Source organism: Aulostomus chinensis, chromosome 19, assembly GCF_037954235.1.
Source record: "Aulostomus chinensis isolate RoL2024-O1b breed Wild chromosome 19, RoL_Achi_v1.0, whole genome shotgun sequence".
NCBI lineage: Eukaryota > Metazoa > Chordata > Actinopteri > Syngnathiformes > Aulostomidae > Aulostomus > Aulostomus chinensis.
In genome coordinates, this window is record NC_141338.1 from 14,891,820 (window position 1) to 14,919,448 (window position 27,629).

The window sequence follows — 27,629 nt, forward strand, 5'->3', positions numbered from 1 at the left end:
CATCTACATTAGTGCTTTTACATCCTATATATGTGTGCGTGTGCGTGTGCGTGTGCGTGTGCGTGCGCTCGTGTGGGTGTGTTTGTGTTTGTGTGTGCACATGTCACACACACTAACAAATCTCTGCATGGGTTTCACACTCGTCATGCTTTGAATGTGGTTTGGCCAATTTGAGAAACTAAACATGAGCAATATGAACAAGACCTTGCGTGTTTTCTGCAGATGAACCAAAATTACTGTGGCTTAGAGCAGCGGTTCTCAACCTGGGGGCCGTCACCCCTATAAAAGGTCTCAAGATCATTTGTGGGGGCCGGAAAATGTTTGTAGATTAGACACTGTTTAAATTTTTGGTTGTTCTTTGACATTCTGATTCCGGTAAAATTTGTCTGTGCCTGCAAGTGAAAACTAGAATGAACATTTAAAAAAAAAAAAAAAAACAGGTCTGCAAAACCATAAGGTATGGTAGACTCAATCTAAAGGTATGCCTTGGAAAACACTCAGCAGAAGTGTGAAATAACTTGCAGTTAACGGGCAACCATGCAGATCGGTTGGTGTGATTAGTTAAGGTCCCGCCTCTTCATGATGGCTTCAGGTGTGGAATGGAAGCTTAGAGTTCAGAGGAGATGGTGACAGCAAGAGGAGGTTGGCTTTGGGTGGGTGGGGGTGGAGTTAATGGTGAGATTACACACAGCAAAGCAGTGAAGTTAGAGGCTGAAAATATACAACGCTCTCATTTGTGCACTCGTCCAGTCGTCATATGGCATCAGAGGACATTTTGAAAAATGTCTGGGGGGGGGGGGGTTCTCTCGATCTCTAGAATAGATGTGGAAAATATATAGCATATTTACATTCTTCTATCTACACAGGAATCCAGACCCCAGGCCCGGTCATGGCCAATCACACAGCCAGATAATTCTGACTGACAGCAGCAGCGGCGGCCAATCACATTAAAGCGAATATCGTTGAAGGCCAACCTGCACTGACGGGACAGATCCCAGAGGATTGCATGAATGAGAGGAAGGAGCATTTAATTGTGGATATATGCCATCTGTTGCCAAGGAATTTACACCTTTGCTTCATAGTAAGAGTCTTTCACAGTACACAGCGCAGAGAAACACGTCTCAGACCAGAACCAGTCCAGTAAAAGAGAAAGGGAAAGGTTGCTGAGGCTCCTCAGGCAAGATTTAGGGTACAACCTGAGCTTCTATTCCTCATTTCACTTACTTTTATTTCTTTCCTTGATTTATTCAAGGTTGATTAGGTCAACACCCTAAATGATATTTTAAGGCTTTGAAGAGCCTCTCTAACCTTCCTGCAAATGTGCAAACACATTCTTACATCACATATCTGGCCCATATAAGATTATTGCTCGCACTCTCTCAACTCTTTCTTTGTAATGTACAATGGTTGTCAAATGAAATGACGCACAAAATAAAAAAAGCTTCCCAGAGCATCCATTATCACTCAACAGAGTGAAGATAATTACTGCTTTTCAGAAAACCAGCCATAAAATGACCAGCGGTATATTATATAAAAGGTGTTATAATGACGCCCAGGCCACAGTATTTCTAGGACCCTTGAAAACCAGGGTCTGGCTGGTGACTGTAGCAAGAGCTGGCAGTGTTTTGAAGAGTGTAATGGATCTCTGGTGGCCCTGCGTGTCCATGACACGGCTGTAATCTTTGAAATGGTGATGTAGTAATCTGGTGACCCGTGTTTGTCTCCACAGGTGGAAATCAAAGTTCCGCCTACTTCATTAAGCTGCTGTTAGCTTGTGCTCTGTATCTCCTTCAGATACATTAGCCTGAAGAAGTTCAAAGGTGTTCAATGTCTTTTTTACTGGCTGCTGAGTTAGGAAGTAATAGAATGACAGGAAATGACCTCAGCGTTTGAATAGCTGGAGTTGATGGACGAAACACCAGAAAGCAAGAGAGAGAGAGAGAGAGAGAGAGAGAGAGAGAGAGAGAGAGAGAGAGAGAGAGAGAGAGAGAGAGAGAGTCGTGTCACTGCTAATGTCAAAACCTCACTTTCCCATGGAAAGGGTTTTTTTTCTTGAAAACAACAAAAAATAATGTTCAGATAACAACAGCAAACTGAAATAAAACTTCAAATTTTCTTTCTAACACAACTTTCTAATGTTGTGTTATGACTAGAAATGTGGAGGAATAAAGAGGCACATAAAGAAACCAAGGCAACAAGTACCCTCCTCTCCGCCCTGGTCAGACTGAGTCTGCTGGTCCCCCCCCCCCCCCAACCCTCCTTTTCTTCTTTCATAGGTTGTGTGTTTTGAGTCTTTTAGTACCTGATTGGTTCAAGCTGCAAAACAAATCCTGTACAAGCACAAAAAAGTGTGCTCTTGTGCAGGCAGTGCCTGATTGTCACTCTAGCGCTGGCTGACGACTAGCATTCTTTTTTTGAGTTGTTAATTTGTCATGGAATTACCGTAACATATTATTGTTATTGCTTGTTTTTTGATGTGGTTACTTGTAAAAGGTAAATGATGTTGCAAATAGCAACCACTGCAATTGTTACGATGCAAGAATTACAGCTAAAGTAATGTTAGCCATTGGTCCATGCTAACATAACATTTGTGAATAAAGAATTGTCTTCTAAAATGTTAATTATAAAGCACATTATATTATTTGCAACTAAGCATATACAGTTAAAGTTGTATTTAATATTTCGCTTCATAATTTTCTCGTTCTGAGTGTACGCTTGTTACTGGCGTGCTGCCATGTTCAGATCCCTTTTCGCTAATGTGAGACTCCAGGGCAAGGGCTTTGTGGATGCATCCTAGGGTTTGCACTGCCCAGACAAGCCTGAGTGTTTGTGTCTATGATAGCAAATGCTAACAGGAGGAGCAAGACATTTCTCTTGCACATGAGAAACACATCTGGCTCCACCCATTATCACTCTGCTTCACTGAAAAACCCAGCTGACGGCTAACCATTAGCCAAAGGGACAATCGGTCACTGTGTGCTCATGTGCAGAACTGTTTCACAGCTGGAACAGGTCAAGTACTGAAAACATCAGAAGATGGTGAGCTGAGGGTTGAGAGAGAAGGAAGTGGCTGAAATAATAACTATTGACTGAAATTGTATTTGTCTTAGAGATGATGATCTGTTTGATTGTCCTGAAAGCCAGACACTGCCTGGCGAGACAGCACAGCAAGGTGACAAACTCCTTGACGTCAGAAAGGAGTTTTACATAACCTGATTGAAGCTGTTTCCCAACAAACATCAATTTTCTCCACCTAGCTTCATAAATATAGCAGCATGACAACGGTTCAGCGCCTGCTTACGGGTGTCTGAACTCTACTGTGTTGTCCGAGGAGGCTGGAGGCAGGAGGGCGGAGCCACCATAACGTCAGAGAGGAGTAAAACAAGCCGAGATGTAAGGCTGAGAGCGTAACTGAGTACACAGTCAGATGAATGTGTGCACGTGCATGAGTGTGCCAGCCGATCAGAGTCCAGAGGAGGAGGAGAAGGAAGGCAGGGCTTCTGTTAGTAACCATCCAGAGACAGAGGAGAAGAGAGGGGTGTTGTGGGTAATAATAAAAAGAAGAAGATTCAGTCACATAAGGATGCAGCACTGGCAGCGTTTCCTCTTGTCTGTACCTGTGGCGGGGGTTAGGCCAGCCGGGGGGGCCGTGTTGGCTTCAGGATTCGCAGGGGGTGAGGAAGCACTGTCAGGCTCTCGACCGTCAGATGACAGTTCTGTGCTGGCGGCCTCAGATGTGACTGGCCGTCCCGACACGAGGTCTGCCGCCGTGCCATCGATGACAGATAGGTCAGTGACCGTCTTCTCCCTCAGCGATTTCTCATCGTCTTCATCAATCAGAACCACCTCGGCCTTCACGGCGCCGTCAAAGCCGAGCAGTTGCCTGCTCTCGCTCATGTCTTCAACGTCCTGGTAGCCGAGGAACACCATGGTGACCGGATGTTCGTCGCTAGCTTCGGGCATGGCGGAGAGCTCAGGGCCCGGGTGGGCCGCTGAGCCTGGCTGAGTAGTGATGGGAGCAGAGGATGGAGGCATCATGCCCAGCCGAGTCTCCCTCTGAAGGGTGACCTGGGCTGGCGGACTTGAAGGGATGGAGGGTGGAGCACAGGAGGGTGGGGACAGATCATCAACATCTGCTGGGGAAATGTAGGCCTGTGGCTCAGCTGGCGTCACCACCACCTGACCCCTCCCGCCATCTCCTCCTCGAAGAACAGGCCTGGCAGCTCGCTGGATCAGCTGGTCAACCTGCGCCGAGCTCCAACCATTCTCAACAGTAGTGGTGGACACACCCCCAGAGGAAGTAACTTCATAGACAACCTTTCTGCCGTCATCGTAGACTTTGACGCCACGTGATGCCGCATCCAATGGGCTCACGCGGTTGGCTGACAGGATATGCTGCTCGCCAGTCTGAGGGTCGTGCTGCACGTTGATCTCCATGGCAAACATTGCTGTTAGAGGGGGAGGGAAGGGAGGAGAGAGGGAGGGAGGGAGGAGGAAGGGAGTGATGTAGAGGGGAGTGAAGGGGTGGGGAGGGATCAGTGGAGGAGGTGGGGGGTTTGGGAGGAGAAGGTGGAGGGAGTGAAGCGTGAAGATGGGGACACAGTACGCACTGAAATATGAGTCTCAAACACAAGATTTGAACTGAATTCAAAACTTCTGAATGTCACCAGAGCGAAGTCACTAAAGTAACGTGGATGATGCATTCAAGGTCACTAACATTAAACCTTTATTTTGACAAAGCTGGTAAAAATTCATTGATTCACAATCTTGTCACTCAGTGGAATCATTTTTGTTACGAAAAAGGTGGAGGAAAAGAATCATGCTTCTGTTCTAACGCTTTAAATAAGTTATCAAGCAAGCTTTTATTTTGAAGGGCCATGAAATAAACTTCAAAAATAGCTTTTAATTTCTTATGTCTGACTGTCACTTCAAAGCCGTATCGCTGATCTATTGTTGCTCAGCACTCACAGGTGTGTAACGTATGAACCATATCTGAATTTGTGCAAACGTGTGCACATCTGGGTCCGTCCACTCGCCATGTGCGCTTCAGTTTGTTCTAGTTATAATCCAACTTGGCTGCAGCCCAATACCTTCATGTCCTCCCTCCCACCCTCCCTCTCTCCTCTCTCCCCTCCCTCACCTTCCTTACCGTCCTCTCCTCCCCCTGTCTTACCAGGTCTTGGTGTGGTGTACTCTCCAGGGGCAGGTGGGCCGATCCGGGACTGCTTGGCCAGGACAAAGTGGTCGGGATTGGGGTCCGTGCAGTCCGAGAGAGGAGCGGACATGCAGCCGGTGGCATCTATTGAGCAGGAGCACAGAGGGGGGCAAATGAGACACAGTCAGTGGGATGTTAGAGGCCGAGGGACACACACACACACACACACACATTAACACACACATACACACGCTCTCAAACACCAAACGTAAGCTGATACACACACAAATGCACACTACGTACACACAAATAAACACACCTCAGTGATGTGTAACCACACCCTGACACAAAAACACACACAAATACAGCCCAGCCCCCCAGGAGGGAAAGTAACCACACCCCTGACTGACTGTGTCCGCCCGCCCACACACACACACAGTCCAACTCTCCTTGTTTCTGTTTCTGTGTCCCTTCAGCACCCCAGTAGTTCAGTGCTTATGCAGCAGAAGTATGTGTGTGTGTGTGTGTGTGTGCGCGTGCGTGCTGTTGTATATGGTGCTGCTTTTTGTGTGTGTGTGTGTGTGTGTGTGTGTGTGTGTGTGTGTGTGTGTGTGTGTGTGTGTGTGTGTGTGAGTGTGTGATGGCAAGAACAAAGCTCCAGGGGCTTACAGGGCTTTTTGGTGAATAGGGAGAGGATAAAGCCAGCGACTGCAGGCTGCAGAGTCATGGCCTTGTGTGTGTGTGAGCTTCAATAGTCTTGCTGAGCCTGGTTCTGTGTGCACAAGCGTGTGTGTGTGTGTGTGTTTCGGTGCGTGTGTGTGCAGGACTATAAATGTCTGCGTAGCTATCGATGAGTGTGTGTTTGAGGGGCGCATTCTGGCCTGCATCTCTCCTGCCTCAGCGAGATTATTATCCACAAACCCTACCTCATGAGGTGTGTGTGTGTGTGTGTGTGTGTGTGTGTGTGTGTGTGTGTGTGTGTGTGTGTGTGTGTGTGTGTGTGCGCGTGTGGTTGCTCATACCTCCATCCTGGGTCATCAGACTCTGAAAGAGTAAGAGGAGAAAACACATGTAAAGTGCAGAAGAGAGATGTTCTTTATACCTTGTACCTTTGTACCAGTTTTAACTCCCTTTGTTTTTTTTTTAAACATAAAGCTACCTCATGCCTTGTTTACACATTTATGTCCAAGAATTAGGAAGTTACATCTCGTTGCCATAAACATATATAATTGTGGGATCACTTTATATCTCCGCGCCTCAGAGGAATAAAATGTGGGAACAAGTTAAATCTCATGGTCATAAATGATGGTACTCAAATTTTGGGGAAAAATTTTATGAAGCAGCCACAAATGAATCAAAGTGAGGGAAGAAGTCACATCTCATGGCCACAAATTCATAAAATTGTGGGATCACATATCTCATGACCAGAAATTAATCAAATCATAAGAGCAAGTTACATGATAAGGCCACAGACTGTGAGAACATCTAATATATGTGGGGGGTTTTCTTCCTCTTTGCAGATTCCGGGGCTTTTTCTTGTTACTTTTAGTTCAAGAAATTGATGAATGCAATGCAACAACAAAGGTTCTGACTGTTTTCGTGTTCCTATACCTTCTGCAGGTCTTCTATCGAACGCTCCGTCTCCTTCAGACGTTCTCGTAGAACCTGTTCTTTGGCTGAGATCTTAGACTCTTCACTCTCAAGTGCTCCAATTTCAGATTCCAGCCTGCAAACACGCAAACCATATTTTCTGTCATGAGATTGTAAAGATTTATTCTGAACAGAGAAACATTGCTGTGCTCTTGAAAGGACACATCTTGTCAATATCAGATCTGAATCTGATATTCTGAAAGTTGCACCCCAAAAAGATTAAAAGGGTCATCATTTGTGTGATACAGACATCTTTAATTAGACTGAACCATCAATGCGTCATCTCCACCCACGTCTCTGCTCTAGGATGCAGTCTGTGCAGGCAACTGTACAGTATAAAAGACATCTGGCCATCAAATGTTCCTAAGGCCACCTGGTTTGGAAAATCAGATTTCATTGTGTTCTCAGTGCCTCTTTTACACCTTTTGAAGCGTTTCATTCTGTTTGGGACTGGATCCAGATGCTGAAACCACACAACATGATCAGAAGGAAGTGGGTCAGTAGCTGTGTCCAATCAGGCAACAGGCCTCACCTCGGAGCAAACCCTCCACATGACCCGTCGCACGGTTGCAATCTAAAAGGCTCGTCTCATAGCAGACATCATTACCTCCGCCATTGTTTCAGTGTGTGCCTGATTACAAAAAAGCTATGAGGGTTATCAGATGTCGTTAAACTTTGTCACCATGGCGGGGTGTCAGAAAAAAGGAACTGTTGTAACTCCACATGGTCTGATTTTTTTTCTGCCTGAAGACCTTTTTCGAACTGAATTATAGTCAGTTGTTACAGGAAGCAAAATTGATGTCAAAACCATGTGACTGACATCAGAATCCCAGTGTGTGGTCTGATATTTAGAGTGTGCTCTCCTGTGCCATCTAGTGGACGCAGGAAGTGATTTTTTGCACCGCAGTGCACACATTAGTCTGCTGCTTCATGTAAAATCCAAACATTGTCAGGTTCAACACCCTCTTGCTCCACACACTGTGACGTGCACTCTGTAATGTCATCATATCTCTCCGATTCAGCAGAAAAGCGATTATTATGGTGTGATTTATCCTGATGGAGTTGTTAATTGAGATTAGTCCGACATGAATGCAGAGGAATTACATGATTCATCCACTATACCCTGCACAACTAATCTCATTTACTGAAGGTGTGTGTACATGTGTGTGTGTGTGTGTCAGTTTCTCTTTCAGAACGTAAGCAATCACTTAAATCCTGGTAATACCGGTCAGATTTTGCACCAGTATCTGAACCATAACAACACTTGAACATCTCCACAATACCGATGATCAGTAGCTGATTTCAAATCAGATCTTTTAACCTGAAAGTAAGTGGAACTGACTGGTATCACTCAAACACCCCCGCACATCCAAGCAACCACTCCAAACTCTTCTCGAAGATGTTTTGAAACTTCATTGTCTGCAATCTGTCCTCGCTGAGGGAAATCAACAATCTGAAGTAATCATGTCAGAAAAAGTAAACAAAGCTGAAAGAGATTTAAGGCTCCAACGTTTTGTGGTAAGGACAGTTTCACATCAGTAGAATGACCAATCACCTAAAATAGGTCAGATGCTCACACACACACACACACACACACACACACACACACACACACACACACACACACACACACACACACGCGTTCATGCAGACATTTAAGAGATGGATGTAATAACAATACTAGGAAGCGGTCAGGGAGGAGGACCATGGTTGCTTCCTCAATGCCTGCCAGCAGTACTCGCACCACTTCGGCATACACTCCTCTGGGAAGCAAAGAATTTGTGCGTCAGTGTGTAAGACTCTACATGTGTGACCAAGATACGAAGGTTCATAACAACTCCATAAACGGTTGGTCTTTATCACTGACCATGAATGAGAAGTGCTATGTATTGTCCTGGCTGTGGAGTGTACTGATTGAGGGGAATTTTATCTGAAGTACTGTTGAGCTTTGAAATGGCTACTGTGGACTGTCAAGATGAAGAAAGGAATTAGAACAAAGAACTTAGGACTAAAAATTCCCAAAATAGTTCTACAGAGAAGAAGATCCCCTTGTCTCTTCTCTTTGTGCATTAGGGAGCTGAGACCCACAGAAACCAGCTGACTGCTAGTTAGCTTAGCGCAAAGAATGGTAGTGGGTGGGAAGTGTTAGCATACTTCAGTAGATCAGGTTCAGGATCTTGGTTTTTTCCAACAGCAATTCTCCTCATCCTCTCTTACAAAGTCGGCCATGATGAGTAGCAGCAGCTCCTCTTGTCCTAAATGTTTTCTTTTGTTGGCCATAGTTACAATCAGGCTTTTGAGGTGCTGCGATAAATCACTGCAGCCAGAAAGGAAAGTAGTCCCGATTGTGTGTCTGATTCTAAAATTAAAATGTCTTGGTTTAAGATAATTTTAGTGAAGTTAAAATTGTAAGTTCATAGTGAATGTTATACATAACCGTGGTTCTGTTGATACAAAAAAAGAAACCTGGATTTGATGTCTTTTCACAGATGTATGCTAACCCTTTCCACCCACTGTCATTCATGATGCTAAGCTAACTAGCAGTCAGCTGGTCTCAGCTCCCTCGTGCAGCTCAATAGAGAGAAGAGTTTCTATCTTCTTGTCTGGCTCTGGGGAGGATTGGCAAAAAGAGTATATCCTGAAAAGTTGGTGTGTTCCTTTAAGGAAGTTAGAAAACAGGTCACCAGTCTGCAGCAGGGCCATCAGGAGCATTTAGGGGCTCAGTATCTTGCTCAAGGATACTTGGACATGGTCACCGGGGGGAGTGAGGATCGAACCAGCAACCGATGGGTCGCTGGTTCGATCAAAATAAAAAAAAAACATAACCCGATGTTTGATGCTGTTTTTCTCCTCGTTTACTTTCTAAATCATCTTCAGTAGTTTGTGTGTTGTGAAGACACATTTCACATGAAATCTTACATGAGAAACCTTTGAAAACAAAGTACACAACAATATTCATATTAGGAAATTGGCATTATTCATAACTTTGTCCATGAGAAAAATAATGTTGCCGTTTATTTGAAATAAGCTTATTGAAGGATACACATTCAAAAACAATAGTATATTGTTTCGGTTTTGGCAAGAACAAAAATAGCGTGATTCTAGAAGTACAGTCCATTCTGAAGACAGCTGCCATCTTATCAGATGCTATTGTCTCATATAAAACAGTACATCAGCTGAATTTAGACTGGAAGGCAGCAACTTGTGCTGATTTATCTGGTTTACACCTGTAGCTGCTATCAAACAGGTGAAGGCAACCGTGGTTCGTGTCATTTATCGCATTTTATCCAATTCTATATAAGTGGAGATGGAGGCATTTATAAACGTAGTGTAAGAAACAACTCATTGACATTGGACTGAGTTACAAGGACTACAACACAATGTGTAATCACTTTATAGCAGTGCGCTACTTGAAATGTATTCATAGACTAATCTTGGCAAGAATTCCTGACAACAATGGTGCAAAATTATCAGAATCAAACACACGACTGCTACACACAGGGATTTTTAACCATTCGGTTCCTCGGTCAAGAAGTACAAAGTAGAGTTGAAGCCACACAGTCTAAGGACACTGCGTGAGGGTAGTTAGAAACTAAGCTAACCCACACAAAAATGCTTTTTAGAAAAAATCCATAAATATACAAACTACACGCTGCATGTGAGTAGCTATGTCCGGGGGCTTGAATATTGAAGATTCTCTCTAAATATCTTGTTTTACTCCCACCTGTTGAAGGAGAGCAGATGTCTGGACAGAGCTGCCTCCCATGGCTCCTTCTTCCTCTCCCCTCCCATCTTGTTTCCTTTTTTCCATTTACGGTGGAAAACGATTTTTACTCCTACTTCCTGTGAGCGTGTGAGGTCTTTACAAAAAAAGGAATGATTTGTGATAGGAAGACAAGGCAGGTTTCTTTGGTTGTTTCTTTTCTTAACAAAGCTAAAAACTGCATCACAAAGAAAAAAAATCCAGCAGTTAATATCTGAATGGCAGGTAGTGATTTGGGTTTGGCTGCTCTGGTTAGTTTACAGTTCACAACAACCACTGTAGTGTTGGAGCTGGGGTGACATCAGCCTACATCGTCTGACTCTGAGGCAGCATACGCTGTCAATAGGGAACAGTAAAGGCCCCGAGGTCGACCCTTGAGCGACCCCTTGAGTAAAAACCAATAATGGTGAGTTTAGAGCAACAGAAAAGGTCCTATTGGACAAATAGGAGCATAATAAGTTGAGCAGCGACCCTTTTTAAGCAGCCCAAGTTTAAAGGCCCCGATGAAGGATTCAGCATCATTTTTGCGTCAACATTTGTTAAATATCCTGTGACACTGACATGAATTGTGACATCATTACTTTAATGTATACAAATTCACAAAAGCAGATGAGGGAGAAAGTATGGAGTCCCCTGTGGTCTGATGTGCAGGGTTGAGAGTAGCACACTGATGATATTTGTGTCTGGCACCCCCTAGTGATCAGCAGAGTGATAAGGACGGGATGCCACTGGGGTGCTTCATGACCCTTCTCACAGTCGCTTTGCTCAATTATCCCACCTTCATCATGTTAAGGAATAAAGACTGAAGTGACATTGTAGCAGATGAAAGCCCACCATGGCTGAAATCTATCAATATTTACCTGTTCAGCATCTTAGAGCTCCAAAATATGCACCGAAGACATCTGGTCACTTGACATAAGAAGTCTTTGATTCAAGAGCAGCTTCTTTTCCTCTTTGTCTGCCTTGGCTACTATCTGTGTGGAAATCCTGAAACCGACCAATGACGTCACCGTCCCACCCTGACAACAAACCGCAGGCCAGTTGCCATGGATACCGCCGATTGGGCAGCAACTTCTCTCCACATCATACAGGAGCAGCAGGAAGAGCTCAGATTTGATTTTATGTGTGGTGGATGACACAGAGGCAGCGAGACAAAAGCAATAAAAAAACTGATGGCACGAAAGAGGAAGACGGTAAAATATAGTGTGTTTATCTGTGTTCGTGCATGTGTGTGAGTGTGTGTGTGTGTGTGTGTGTGTGTGTGTGTGTGTGTGTGTGTGTGTGTGTGAATTTGACACGGAAATTTTCTTTTAAGGTGAACTTCTTGCTGTAGGGGTGCGCTTTACGGATGCAGAGGTGTTGGAAAGATGAAACATCTCAGTAGCTGAGGTAAGCCGAAGTGGGCGGAGCCATAAATCCACCATTATTTCTCAGCATTTAATGAAGTCTCAGCATCTAAACAGTTGCATTATAAGAGTTGTTCACTAATTTCTCAGTCCATCTTTATCTCATCATATTTCCAGTCAGTAAAAAGCAATTTTCTTTTCATGTACATGTTTTAACATGGCATTTAAGAAGCTGAAGCCTGCTGACTCAATCATCGTAATCTATTCATGAAAAGAAGTATTACTTTCCTCCACATTCAGTTGCAACCACTTAACTAAACTAGTAAACTTACCTTGTAACTCCTGACCTGGTTTCTATTTGAAGAAGGCAACGCCGAGTTTCTGATTGTTGGCATTTTTAAAATGAATGCAAGCTTAGCTAAATAGCTTAACATTAAAACTAAAAAGCTCTTATCCTCGTTCATCTTTTTCACCATCAAATCACAATCATCATTCATCTGGGAAGGTTTGAAATCTAACGAACAACAGACGGTTCTAAATGGGACGATGAGTTCGGCTTTGCTTCCTTCAAATGCAAAGTCAAATTAATTTTGTAAAAACCCTGAACAATAAAACCTCACCACATCACAACCTCTTTGCTTATCAACCTAAACTGTCAAACCTTAAAGGAGCACACAGCCATTTTGGGAATTGTCCATCCTCCCCAGAGCCAGAGGAGAAGACACATCCCTGCCTCTCGTCTGTGCTGCATTAGAGAGACCAGCTGGCTGCTAGTGAGCTTAGCACAGTGAAAGGTAGCGGATGGGAAGAGCATTAATAGATCGAGTTATGGATTATGAGATTATCCAATTTTAGAATAAGACATTTTCAGAACTAGTTCCCTGATTGGGCGTTGTGATTTGATGCACCACTTCGAAACTTCGGCAAAAGATTTTTTTGATGCTTAGAAGAACAATTGCTGATCAACATGGCTGACTTGGTAATGGAGGATGAGGAGGATTACCTCACACTCAAAGACCCTTAACCTGATTTACTTGATGACTTTTAATGGAGGTATGCTAATGCCTCCCACTCACTGCCATTAATTGTGCTAAGCTAACTCGTGGTCGGCTGAGCTTCGTGGGTCTGTCTTGCCTAACGCACACAGAGGAACGAGGGGGATCCACCTTTTTTGTCTGGTTTTGTGGAGGATGGACAATAGGAATATTTCCCAAAGTGTTGGTGTTCTTGGAATTGTCCAGTACAATGACATAGGAATGCTATCATAGAGCGCTCCTTCCTGTTTCTGTCTTGAATCTATCTATAGATCACAAACAACATGGGAAGAGTGACACTCAAAATACAGCAAGCAGGCAGGGATAAACTTTACAAATCCACATCGTGCAGCAGAGCTCCATGTTCGTTATCCAGCCTCTGGTTCTCGTCTGCCTCTGATTCTTGAGCCATAACCTTTAAATACCTTGTCCACACACACGGGACATGGTCTCTGTCTAGTCTGGTGTTGTGCAGAGGCTAATAAAAGAGCAGCAAATTTGTGTCAGACAGAAAATAACTGCAAATCTTGTTCCACAGAAGGCCTGCGTCTCCCAACGCGATGTTCCTGTGACTATGAGCTACTATGAAAAGATCTAAACTGAACTGCATCACACTGTGTGGCAAAAACAAATATTCTTAGAGCATTATGTAACACCGTGCAGGCCACTTCAGCTGGTTTGCCGGCAGCTGCAGTAAGTACAGTCCGCTCTGGTCCGACTTGCCTGCTGGTTTACTTGAATTCTCTTTTTGCCTCTTCAGCACAGTTTAGAGCTGAAAGGTTTTCTGGTAATTGATTATTTGTTAGAGAAGATAAAATACTATCGATCCTCTGGAGAGAATCAGGGTCACTGCTGCAGCAGAATACAGGAGGGGAAAATTAATCATCTAAAAAGTGGAGAAAAAAGAAGGACTCACAATATCTGCTCCACATTTAATGTATTTACATTCTATAATCCTATTAAATACAGAGAAAAATAGATAAGCCCACTTGTTCCAGCGACTGTTCAGGCTCACTAATTATAAAATGCACGCACTATAATTTATGCTGATAGTAATCAACTTGTAAAGTTTATTGCGATAATATGTGGGAAGATCCTCCTGAGAACTCGGAGAAGTTTGATGTCATTCCGTCTACTTTGGGGTAAAAGATGCTAAATGTTCTTGCTCCATTTCTAAATAAGTCTGTCCACTCTTAATTTGGGTTGTGCTCATTAGTACAGGTTGGTGTGATGCCAAATGAAACAGTTTACTTTCATAAACATGTCTTAGTCATATATATAGTTACTGTGGAGCTAATGAAATGTTAGCCTTCAAGCTAACAACAGAACTTTACCGTCAACTGACAGTTGAAATATTCTTCTCCAGAGCTTCATTTCATTTTTAAGGGCGTTCAGGTTAATTACCACTTCCCTGTATTCCAAATAAAGACGATTTCCGGAGGCAGCAACATTGTCTGTTTGTTGTTGGGCTTTTCCAAAAGGGAACTTCCCCACTCCCTAGCAGCATGGAGGCACTGAAGCTAAATATCTATGAATATATGGTATTCTAGGCTCTCTGTCTGTTTTCAAGTTCCCCTTTCTACTTGAAACAAGAACAAACTGAGCAAGCTAGCTAGTAGCAACCTTCACAATGAAAAAAAAAATCCATTTTGGTGCACATACTGGACATTTTTGTTTTTTTTATGTTATTTTTATTTTCCTTTCCTTTGTTTCAAGTGCTTATTAGCTAACTGCTAGCTCGCTGACAATGACCACTTGTCACAGGCTGTCAAGTCACGGAGATGTATCCTAATTCATATTTTCCTGTAAAAATGTTGCTTTTAAAATCAATTTAAAAAATGATTTTGCATGAAATACATTGTCTGTTTATTGTGTTATTATGATTGTAGACAGGAGACTCCATTTTGTTAAGCTCAGAGCAGACAAAGCACCGTGTAAACAAATATGAAGACATAAACAAGTTTCCTGAATAGATCACTATTTATTCTCATGCTGCCATACCTGCATTGTGGGCTTCCTCTTATACAAACAGTGTTTTTTTCTACTACATCTGATCAATACTAGACTGAGCCACATGTTTCTCCTTCTACGCTACATCTTGATGCAAACTTGAGAAACTCATCCTGTAGCTGTGGCAGGACACGTTGTACAAAAACCTCTCTGCAATGATGCCAACATCTGCACAGAGCTGTCTCTGCTCCATGAAACAGCAGTAATCCAAAAGTAGCAGTGTGTGGGTAACTGGTCGGGGTCAGTGCCACATTGTGAAAGAGGCTGTTTTCCCCTGCTGTATGCCTCTCTGTGTTTACTTAGTCCATCCATGTTAATGATAGGGATATCGGTAAAACTACCACTGCTGCTGCCACACTCACTCATTCTGTCTGCCTCTGTCTGTTTGTCCTCCAGGCTCAGTAAAGTCCCTCTGCACTCTTTCTTTACCCTTCTATCGCTGTGCATGGTTTTACAATAGAGAAAAAAAAAACTACCTCACAAACTTTCCCCCTCTTTCTTAATAACTAGTACAATGATCACACTGTTGCTATTTTTCCCCTCACTTAAAGTCAACAGTGCTTCCAGCACCACACAAAGACAGTGCTATGTCTTTGTTTTACATGTGTGTTCCATTCGGTTTGCAGATGGATAATCTGAAAGGCCCCTTGTTTTCTTAAAAATACTAAATACAGTGAAAACTCAGTGACACTGCAGTTGTTGTCTGGAGACAGATGTTGCAGCTGTTTCTTTTGCTGTCTTCTGCAGTGCGTGAAAACAATATGAGTGACCATGAAAGAGCTGCAGTTTCCTCCCCGTCACTTTCTGCTATTAAAGTGTCGGCCATGGTGCACGTGTTACAGTCGTAAAAGTGAGGCAGACAAGATGCTCCTGTGTTTTAAGATGGTGGAGACAAATTAGGAGGCATTTAAAGGGGGTATTTTTTTAATGGAAATTCTTCATTAATTTAGCTTTGTGCTCTCTCTTTCTCTCTCACACACACACACACACACACACACACACACACACACACACACACACACACACACTAATATTTATCCAAGTCACTTTTGGGATATTTACAGAGACTTCTATAAATTTCCTGGAGACTGAACCGAAACACAGCATGCCTAACTGTAACCTTTTAACCACTGAGCCAAAAATCTGTGTTTTACCAACTGGGAGCACGGCTTTTGTCCCTGATTAACCAGTCCTAAGTCTGGGGCACTGAAAGTGCCTGAAGTCATTCTGACACGCACACACATTGGAACTCATCAATGTTCTTGCACACAAATTTGTTCTTCCATTCACCATAAACTTTTGAAGCCCTCAGTTTAGTCTTGCAGGATGCAAAGCCTGATGGATATTCATCCCTGACAGATTTTGTGTACCTCTTGTAACTCAACCCAGTTTAAAAACACTCAAATATTAAAACAGGAACACAATAGGACTCACGAAGGTGTCACAAATACCCATCAGGCTTTGCCTCCTGTCTGTAAGACCGAGTTCACAGTGCAAAAGAACAAATTAGTGTGTAAGAACATATAATGACTTTGTCCCAATGTCCATATTCATCCCTTATATTGAACTTTGTCCTATCAGTTGGGGAAGAATTCTGGTTGCCAAGGTTACCAGATATTCTGGGATGGTGTCCCACAGGGTGTAAATATAGATGCCACACCCCTGCCTGCAATGCACACGCGCGGACACACACACACAAACACAAACAACAATCAGAATATAGATACCACCCACTGTCTGACATCACACTCCGGTGAACGAACAACACATTGTCATCATTTAGATTTTGCTAAGTTCAGCGTTTTCATTTTATTCATGAAGAATGTCTTGTGGTGTGTCTGAAGACACTCCTTGGACTCCCACACAAGTGCACTGTGACTTTAGTTTTCCCATTGGAGAAGATTGTTTTCCTGGAGAATCCAGCTCCAGACAGCTCCTCTTGGAACAATTTCCAGCCCACATCTGAAAGTCTGGTCCACAATGGTAACTCCTTGAGATCTGCTTGTGGCAGCACTGCATTGATGTACAAACAGGCAGGGACCCAGACAGAGCTTTGCTGGACTCCATACTCTCCGGAAATCAATTGGAGGGATAAACACCATTCTTCCACAAGAATGATGGTGGTGGAGAGCGCTGTCTCTGATGAAGTGAATTATCACCCTACTGCACTTGCTTCAGAAGCTGCAGAATAATTTGTTTTCATTTACCCTGGAGAACAGGAGTCAACGAACACTCGCTTCTGGAAAAAAAAGATGAGAAGAACACCGCCCTTGTTGGTGTACTACTGCAGTGTATATATATTTAATGCATCTTTTAGGCATAAATGTAGATTTTAGATTTTTACACCTTCAATCTGGGATGAAACTATTTATAAAGCTGAAGCGTTGCCTACCTAAGCTGTTGTGGCTACAGCCCTTGATCTCAGCCAGTAAGTTAGTTGCTGAGTTTGCTGTCCCCACTCGCAAGACCTCGTACTTCTGACCTCTCATGTTTAAACACCACAGAAACATTTGAGCCAGCGTCAAAACCTTAACTTGATAACCCATGTAGGGTTGCAATCAGCAGACAAGAAATGTTAACTAGCTGACCCAGCCATGTAAGCGCCATCAGCAGCCCACCGACACCGGCCCCAAGCAGGACCACAGAGCCTGGCCCAACACCAGCGAATCTCAAACTTTTGCCGCTAGCTCAGATGAATTTTAATGACTGGAGTGTGGAACATTCTAGGATCTGCTCGTCCTCCATTGTCAGACTCAACCGGATGTCAGTGAAGTTGGTTTTTGTGACACAGCTTTTTGTGTCACTTAGCAATTTTCAACTTGCGCAAATGTGTGAATGAGTCTGAAACACTTCACGAGTCCTCTAAACACTGGGTTTTCATGCCACTACTCCTGTCACTCGACAGGGACACAAAAAAAGGACTTTCAAGTCTTCAAATAATTCATGTGAATGAACACGCCTTACATGTTCGACCAAAATCTTCCGAAGGTGGCAGCAAAGCGCACACAGTAGCACATAATTAAATCATTCAGTGACCCCTGGTGCCCCGTACGGATGAGGTTTTTTTCTCACTCATTTATTCAGGTTTTCTTTGGATTTTTCACCCATCTGTGGTTCCACTCAGAACCGTTCTGGCAGCCTGGGAGAGAAACAAATTCTTGGCAGTTGTGTCACCAACTGTGGTTGTGCACGCCAAGCATTTGGGCACAGAGGTTTGAAAATACACTATTAATCCATATTTCTTTGTTATACAGTTGTCTACTTATTATAGCCGCATGTGCTTGACTCAGTTCAGACTTCTCTGTCTGTTGCCATACTGAGGAACTAAATAAAGCTGGATGTGACAGCACACTGTAAAAACAAAGAGTGAAACCAGATCATAAACACATGAGAGTCGAGCGCACTAAAGAGTTGTCTTTGTGGTTGTAATTGCTTCTCTAAGTCATAGAAACCCCACACTGCAATATCTCCTCTTTGAAAAACAAAAAATAAAAAATAAAAAGGAACGAAAGCGAACCAGACAACACGTCTATTCAACAGCAGCTGAATGAAGTGAGTCACACAAAGCTGCTCCACAATCACAACTGCACACTGCTCCCCCTTTCACCATTCACTGCTGCTCTGTTTATCCCCAGGTAAATGTTATCCTGGCGTTCGTGGCCACGTATGGTGTTAATGTTAGTTCAGCACTGATGATAAGTGAGTGGCGAACAGAGTCTCTTTCATGCAGGTATCTGATAGACAGGGTGGTGGTGGGGGGGGGGGGGGGGGTACGAGCCTGACTCGCTGGTGACTGATAGGCCCCCAGTCCAACTAGCTTTTTATGATATTAATTTCTTTTTTTCTTTTAACCAATAAAGGTGTTAATTTAATGTGAGTTACCTTCACAATTCTTGTGATGTTTTTTTATCTGACTGTTAGTAAGATTATGCAAAAAAGGTCTATTTTCACCAGACTCAGCGGAGGGGTTTAGCACGGGCCATTGAGGAACCCATTCAGTTTTGGGGCAGATCCATTTCATAAAAATATTGTATTTTTTCACGTTGGGTTTAGCTGAGTATGCGGTAGGAATACTATGTGCTAGTCCATGTTATAATTGATCTTTACTTACTCTTTTTTAGCAGGGAAACAATATAAATCATCATAGATAAAAACAATCCCACTATAAAATGATTTGACCCTATTTTCACACCATTTTTGAGGACAAATTTAGTTCAACCAATTTCCTTCCCATGTACAGGTGAACACTGGTCACTGCATCGGTGAATGTCATCACGACAGCAGTCAGCAAAGCAAGTATCAGCCAATACTTGAGGTTTGCTCCACATGTGGAACTTTCTCTCTGATTCCTGCTAATACACAGCTTAGTAATTCATTTTTGTGCAATGTTAGGACTCCATTTCCCTAAAGCCTTTTGTCCATGAGTTATAAAGAGTGACTGTAGTCTGTCCCATAGAAGCAAAGGTGTGGCTCAGTTCACACCCAGTCAATGGAAAACACTCAGTATAGCAAAGCATCCACGACAAGAGGTGTGACTTTATCCAGCGCTCTGGTGATCTCACGCTCCAACTTCATTTGGGAATAAGTTACTATCTCACGGCAACGCTTGATTGGGAAGCAGGAAGCTCCTCCCAGAGACACAAACGCAGGAAGTGCACATAGAATCACATCAGTCTCTCCATTTGGTCCTCGTTCAACTTTCCCAGTATCTCCAGCTGCTTTCACTTGGTTCTCTTGTACCTGTACATTTTATTTTTCTGTCATAAGACAGAGAAATCACATCTCAAGTCGTTGGTCTAAGGTCCAAGTAAAATCACTTTTATTTTTCCTCCTGTGTAATTTTTCTTCCGGTTTAATGTTGGCCAGCAGGCGATGCCACTGGAACCTGGATGAATTATATTTGTTGCACAACAAGCACCGAGAAGCTCTCAGCTTTCAAAAAGATTCAGCGAACACTGGCTAACGTATGGCTGATGCAGCTAAGCTAACGTATATCTGATGCAGCTAAGCTAACGTATATCTGATGCAGCTAAGCTAACGTTAAAAGTGTTAGTTTGACATCACATGGAACCTCTCTTGTTTGCACTTTGTGTGAGGTTTTTATAACTCAACATTCTTTCATCCTCATCCTCAGTTATTGTTTTCACATCAGAAGGCAACAGAGGACAAACACATATTCCCCAGTTACAGTGCGTGTCTGTGCTTCAACATGCACGTTAACTACTGTGTGTTTGTGCTGAGCCACGTGTGACATAATTAGATGTATTTTGGGTCCCGGGCTTCAAACGTGGTTGATGTAATTAAAGGACAGCATGGCAATAAGCTTTCTAGTTTTTACTGTGTATATCTTTGGTGACTTTGCAGGAGTGTGTATGAGGCAAACATAGTGATTATAAGTGTTTGAGCATTTTATTCTGCAGCAAAAACTGTCATGGTTCTTGACCTTTAATGCCACGTGTTATACGTGTTGGATAATTTGGACCGGCGTTAACATGAGGTGTCGCCATCTTTATAGTGTTGCCTGTTTAGATCTGGTTATGAGGCATTTGACCTGCGGTTGAACCCGGGAGAGGACATACAGACTGACGGAAAAGCAAGGACACAGATCTCAGTTAAGTCAAACCTCAGGACTGCACAGTCCCTTAAAGAAAAGCAGATGTGTGTGTAAAAAAAAAAAAAAAAAGACGTGACAAATGTTATTGTTACTCTGCTTTTTGCATCTGCTCAGTGTATCAGTTTGATCCGATGGCAGTAAGAAATGTCTTATGTCCTCCAACGAAAACCAGACTTCAGCAGTGAAGCCAAAAGGAGCAAGAAGACTAAACAACACCTTACCTTTGTATCATGTTTTCCAGCCTCCTCCCTTGTTCTTCATCCTGTTCCAGCTGTTTCCGTCGTGCCTCCTCATCATCCACTCCCACCCCCTGGAGGAGCCATCGGTCCCGCATGGCTTTGGACTGAGGAAGAAGCAGAGAGTTTTGGGTGATTCTCTAGGTCCCCCATGCTTGACAGCCCACATATTTGCACTGAATTTGGACTCATGCGATGCAGCGGTGAAAGACATCGTGGCTCCCTTGTTCTTGTTCTGGTTCTCGGGTGAACTAAAGCCTTTTAAACTATTCATTCATGCCTTAACCAGAACTGCCAACCAGTGGAAACCCAGCTACAACCAATAAACAGTAACACACTACTTTATATAGTTTTTAAGTAGCACAGGTAACTGAACTGTTTCTCACAAGGAAAACACTCTTAACGAAGTAAAGCAAAAGATGATACAAGATGTCATTTTTCTTCTTCAGCTTAACAGGTGGGTCTGGGGTCTGAGTCTTGGGACCTGCTCACACTGGTGATCCGGACCACGGGTGCAGTGCAACACCTCTGCTTCCAGATGCAATGCCGTAATTTGGCAAAAGTTACGGCCAATTAAAAGATCTGTAGATCTGTAATATTTTCATGCGCTGCCGTCTTTCACCGTTGTTCACTGGCTTGCTGTATGTTAAACCAGGTAGCGAATCAACAGTGTAGGGTGCAAAGTGCAAACTTGTCACCTTATAATACAGTGTGTGTTACAGTGTGTGTTACAGTGTGTACAGTGAGCTGGACACGCACTCCTGCCAGGTTACGCCCGTCCTGTCTTTCTCCAGTGAATCAATGAAATATATCCTGACCCACATGATTCTCTACCAAATGTCAGACTCTGTTGCACCGCTCAGAGATGACGTAAGGGTGATCTGGCTCAGGTTAAACCCCGAGTAATGTGAGCACAGGCCCACAGGGGAGTGTCGAGGAGGGACATGACGACTGGGCCAAGTGTGAGTGCCTGCTAAGAGGGCGACATTTAGAATCTGAGGTTAGTATACGTAACTCACGTTCTATTTCAAACAGTCATTGCCATCTCCGAGTAGCTGCTACTAGGGTGCAAGGCTGACACTAAGACCCAAAGCAGTTAGTACACATCAGATCATGATCCTTGATACAAAGGTGGAGGGAGGCACTACTGGTAATCACCAAACGAGGCCAAGTGGTGACTCACTCCCTCCTCCACACAATCTAGAGCTCTAAGGGCAATTAAGGCACTTTGTTCAGCAGATGGATAAAACATCAAGCCTGGTTAGATGTCACCTGTCTCTTACCCCATATAAAACTGAATGATTCCAGGGGCCTCAAACACATCACACAGGTGACAGATGATGATGTCTCCGTGCAGCTGCCTGCCACTGGTATCATGCCAGAACAGCCGCGGACCGAGATTTGCATTGCCTGACCTCTATTGACCTGCGGGATAAAAGCTCGCCACTGAATGAGTTGTTAAAATGTCAGTGAAGGATTGAATTGTAAAAACTATAATTAGTTTTTTGGTTCCGTGTGAAAAGGTGTAAATACCTGGTCCAACCAGGCGCCGGGTGTTCACATAGCAAGAAGTTTACTTATGTTTCAAAAACGACATCCAGAGCTTTGTGTTGAACTCGTCTCTGTTTAGCTACAATAACAGAGTCCAGCAGGTAAACTTGGCTTCACTTTGTCTGTTTATTGTCAAACTGTTGGTTGACTCAAAGTAACAGAGCTGACAATCAACAACGCGCACGCGCACACACACACACAGGCCAGTGAGTGATTATTCCACAGCATTTTACCACCTGCTGTCAGAATGTGGCAGCGAGCTATTTTGTTTGGTTGTGTCTGCCTGCGTTGCTGCTGCTGCCCTCCCAACCTCACTAATACCACATGCATCAAGAATTCCCTCCATGTGATGAGACTTGACCTCGGGCTCAGAGGCTGTGGCTGCAGCAGTGCTAGTGGCTGCAGTGCTGTGTAGAGATGTGCTAGCGGCTGACGCATCCTGGCTAGCACGTCTGCGTCCATTCTCAGATGACGCTTGTCTACAGAATGCAGATACCACTGTCACATTGTCAATCACGAAATGTTAAACCATCTTAGTTTTTAGTGTGTTAGCGTCCCAACATTTGTTGATCTAGGAGGTGTAACATAATCTGATCCAGTTCCAAACCCAATGTTTGACTGATCTTTTCCAAAATTGAAAGAATCCTTCCTTCGCCCATGGTACAGTTCTCTACCAGGTTTGGTGACAATCAGCCTTAACATTTGAACGTAATCTTGCTTTTAGTATCAAAAACTGTACCTTCAGATAAATGAACGGTACCATTACATGGCCTCCTTGGTGGAGTGAATGATCGTAACATTTCACAGACGTCCACATTAAGATTCTGCTTGTCAACACAACTTAAACCAACGTGAGCTGTCATCAGTGTTCCGGTCAAATCATTCCGTATGAGCAGGCTGGATGTTAATCACCGCAATGTTTTCAAGGTGAAGCCACTCACAAACAGTTGTTCATAAGGTTGTGCAATATAAGTGACCAGCCTTTTCCTCTGAGAACCAGCCTGCTGTGTTTCTCACGCTGTTTTACAAACTTTCCATTTCCTCTTGATCTCTGACACACAACTGCTCAGAGCTTTAGGCCATAACTATTTCAGTCTTCACATAACTGCGAGGGAAAAATCGTCTCCGGAACAAAACGCCACGTCAGGTTAACTCAACTCACAGGAACCCAAAACGTAGATCAACGCCTCCATACTAGGAGGCTTGAATGGCACAGTCCAGAGATTGCCATTATCGCTGGGCTCCCCTCTCCATTTCCTCACGCAGGACATGTTGTCTCCGGAGAGCTGACAACAAAGCCGGCTTCATGCTGCCTGGCGGTGTGGCACTCAGAGGTAATGGCCATTAAATAGGACTGTGTGTCCAGACGCTGATTACATCTGGAGTTCCAGCCTGCTGCTGCTGCTGTATGCAAGAGAACTAAACAGAGAGGCTCTCTGCCTCTGGGGAGGGAAGTTAGATGGATGGATAGAGCAAAGATGTTTGGGTTGGGGTGCAGTCAGATGACACTTGGCTATCTCAGAGGAACATGGAATATACTCTAGAGATAGATACAAGAAGCAAGCCCTCTGGCATTTTTAGAGTAACTGAAGGAGATTTTTCCATGTAGGAGTCGGACGACAGTTGGCGTTCCACTTGTAGAACCCAAGATGAACGAACACGTGGGTCATAAATACAAGTGGTGAAAACGACCTACAGTCTATTCATGTATTGCTGAAATGTGAGGTCACGAATGAAGGAAGTATAAAACATAACATCAATAAAGGAGGAAAAACATCTGGATGAGGGGGAGGGGGGAGAGAGTGGGGGACGGATGATTGGTCGGCAGGAGAGACAGCCATGTTGGAGGCTACTGAGGAAAGCTGTTGTTGAACGTGATTGCAGTTTCACAGCTGCTATGCAGATTTTGATACTGTTTTATATGGAGCAGGATATGTGCACATTAGAGCTGGGAGATCAAATATCACAATATTTTTGAGCACATAACTCGATATTGTGGCCCTGATGTGGGGTGACTTACTGACTGTTGGCTCCTTCACACACTCACACAGTCACTTTCTGTATTTTCAGTAAAGGCCGGTAGTGTGTAATTAAGTAGTCATGCTGTTATGTTATTACTTGCCGGTTTTCAGATTCAGCTTGTCATTTTAGTATTTTTGCCGAGCTTCGAGAGCGTGTGTGTATGTGTGTGTGTGTGTGTGTGTGTGTGTGCGTGCGTTTATGAATGGCTGTATTGTGTTGAGTACAATGCATCAATGCACATGGCTTTATGTTCCATAAGAGGGTGTTAAACACTGGAAAATGAAAAATCAAACTTCTGCATTAATGCCAAGTGTATTTAAATGTTCTAGCTAAAGACTGGAATGTAATTTTACTACTGGAACTGGCAGCCCTAGATATTTGTAGTATAATGGACACCAACAACTGCTTTCCCACCCACGCTGCATCTGCAGGATTTTCCACACAACTCCTCTCAGAGGTGAAGCAGTAATCCAGCAGCTGTTGAGTGTCTGAAAGTAAAACTGTCACCCTTTATGAAACAGAATTGAATAAGCAACACACACATTTGTTTTCTTTTATATATCCAACCTTCTGAGTGCTTTAGGTTTTTCAAAAACGACAGCTCTGCTGTTTGTCTGAGGTGAATTATTCCAATTTGGAGGTTTAAGAACTCGACAGAAATAACTAATCTGATCCGTCTAAATTTTCAAAAACTAACAATCTGTCAGTTTTCCCCTCTACACAACAACTATTATTTGAACATCAAATCTGTGTTTTCATGAAACAAAATCTCTCCAGTAGCAGCTGGCAGTAATTATTAGAAGTGTTTATGTGCTATTTGTGAGAGTTTTTCTGGTTAGAAGTGTCCAGTCCTGCTCAGCCGAAGGAAACTCAACTCTGCACACCAGCAGGAGCGCTGACATATTGATGTTTTTAGATGGAATGAAACAACCTCTCTGCCAGAAACCGACACATTAATTAGTGCACGCAAGTGATTAAAACACTTTGCATGTATGTGTGAAAAAGCAGCGGGCAGGAACAGAACAAAACTGTAAAACAAGGCCCACCATGTATCTCAGAGCTGCTCTGGTCTTCAGATCTCTGACATTAGGAGTCAAGGCGAGGCTTGAACAGCCTACCTTCACCTTAGCTGACCTCACTGTGAGACACTCAGTCACGTCCCACCTCTTCACCAGTGTCCCATCACTCATCTCTGCTACTGTTCAGCTCTTACGTCTGCTTCGCTAACATGCTTTGTTTTGGTTGTCTTCTTTCTCTGAGATCTTAAAGTGATACTTCACCCAAAAAAGTGTTTTCTCTTTGCCTTTCAGATATTCACAAATAAGTGTCTTGATATACATTTTTCTTCCCACCTCCTGCTTCAGTTCTTTGTAACTGCAGAATGCAGAAAGAGACAGCCATGTATAGTTAGCTTGAAGCTAATAGCAACTGACAGCTAATAACAGCCAAACTGCGTAGAAATGTCAGTTTACAAATTCTCCAGCACATCTTCCAGTATTATACACATATTCTTTGACCGGACAGTTGCTGAACAAACCATAAAAGCTTTAGCCAAAGACAACTAGTAGCGCTTGTTGTCACGGTAGCAGTGAGCGTGACCTGCTGGCGCATCCACTTGAACAGACTTGCTTCAGTTGAAAGTGTTTGTTACTTTTAAAGCTTTTAAAGCTGCACCCGAAAATGTTTGTCGTGGATGGTTTTTGTTTGTTTTTTCCCGTTGTTTTGTCGCTGCGGCTGTTTTTAGCTGTCAGTCGTCATTAGCTTCAAGCTAAATGAATGTGGCTGGGTCTTCCTGCATTCTGAAAGGTACTTGAAAGGCAAATGACACTTATTGATTGAATATTGGTTGAGACCTCCTGAGCCTCAGAGGGGCCACAGAGAACAGAAATATTTTGTGACCACTTGATGTTTGATTAATTTGTGGCAACAAGATAAAACTCACGCCAAAAAATAAAGCGAAGCCTGGGAACACGGCGGCAGACATCCAATGGGTGAGGCAGCATTTTGGTGTCTTTGATGACAACTGCATGGGGATTTGAGGGAAATTTGTAGATACAAACGCAATCTTTGATATGCTGACAATAAAGTATGAAGTTTGGCTACGTGTGAGGCGCTGACTCTCAGCTTTCTGAAATGTCGAGCGGATCTCTCTTGAAAATGAAATGAAAACATTCAAAAATTCCTGCCAATCAAACATTATTTGATGGAAAAAAGCCTCTTTTATAGAAATTAAAGAGGAACAGAATCACATGACACTTTATAAAGGATTTACAATGTTTATCATTCATTTTTGTTCTGTCGAAATTTTACTGTTAATGTAAAGTTGTGAGATTTTATTTATAAAAGAACGGGATTTATTTGTGTGTAACTTAGCAACAAACAAAAAAACAACTTTTGAAAGTGTTTTATGAATTAAAACCAAAGAAGGAAATAACAAAAGGAAGAAATATAAGCAACCACAACTTATGATTACAAGCCATAAACTGAACCCCAAGGATGTTAGAAAGTTTTCTGATAAAAATGGGTCTTCAACAGAGAAAAGAGCAATTAAGGTCAGCTACTGACTGAGCTCCTCAGGCAGGTTGTTCCAGGGGCCGAGGGGTCTGAACAGCAAAAACCCGGCCCCCTGTCGTCTTTAACTGAGAGGTCGGTCCTGGGGACAACCCTTCAGATCTGTACTCTGGAGCCAGGCCATTACAGCTAATTGCTGCTCTGCCCTTTTACATGTTTCATTTTTTTTAAACCAGATGCAATTAAAGTGGTTTGCTTGTTTACAGTAAATGCATCGTCTGCTTGTTTTTTTTTGGTTGCTTTTCAGTGCAAAATGCCATTTAGTACTGTGTTACTCTCCAAACCACAAATGAACACCAGACCTCTCCTGTCCGTTTGCTACCCCCAAAGACCATAGAAGTACAGCAACAACTGATGAAAGTGATCACGGGTGTGTGAGCGCGTGAATGATTGAGCCCTGACGACAGCGAGCACTGAGACAGAATGAGAACCAACCTTGAGGTGTTGTAGCTGTAGCACCAGGTCATCGAGATGGCGTCTTTTGTCTTCAATCTCGGTTTGACGTTTTCGCTTCTCCTGGGGGACAAAAACAGAGACGTGAGTTTACTGCAAGTGATAAATCCTGAGAACTTCTTTTTTAATTAGAGAAAGTTGAGCATGATGTTCTGCTCCACGTTGTTACCGGTTGGAGAAGCACAACTAACAGCCGACGGTCTACAACTGTTAAACAATTCAGG

General features: G+C 43.3%; 1 protein-coding gene across 9 annotated transcripts in view; it reads right to left on the minus strand.

Moving 5' to 3' along the window:
- palm2akap2 (PALM2 and AKAP2 fusion) overlaps positions 1–27,629 on the minus strand; it is an 87,656-nt gene that overhangs the window by 36,989 nt on the left and 23,038 nt on the right. For 6 of the 9 annotated variants that reach the window (XM_086187822.1, XM_086187823.1, XM_086187828.1 and 3 more), the window contains 6 exons: positions 27,388–27,468; positions 20,794–20,915; positions 6,767–6,881; positions 6,178–6,199; positions 5,174–5,299; positions 3,618–4,448 (listed from right to left, as the gene is read on the minus strand). In XM_086187822.1, the coding sequence (XP_086043948.1) occupies positions 3,618–4,448; positions 5,174–5,299; positions 6,178–6,199; positions 6,767–6,881; positions 20,794–20,915; positions 27,388–27,468 (1,297 nt within the window). Of the gene's footprint in view, positions 1–3,617; positions 4,449–5,173; positions 5,300–6,177; positions 6,200–6,766; positions 6,882–20,793; positions 20,916–21,827; positions 21,853–25,733; positions 25,837–27,387; positions 27,469–27,629 lie in introns of those variants that run through there. The other 3 variants (XM_086187829.1, XM_086187830.1, XM_086187831.1) reach the window with 3 other exon arrangements.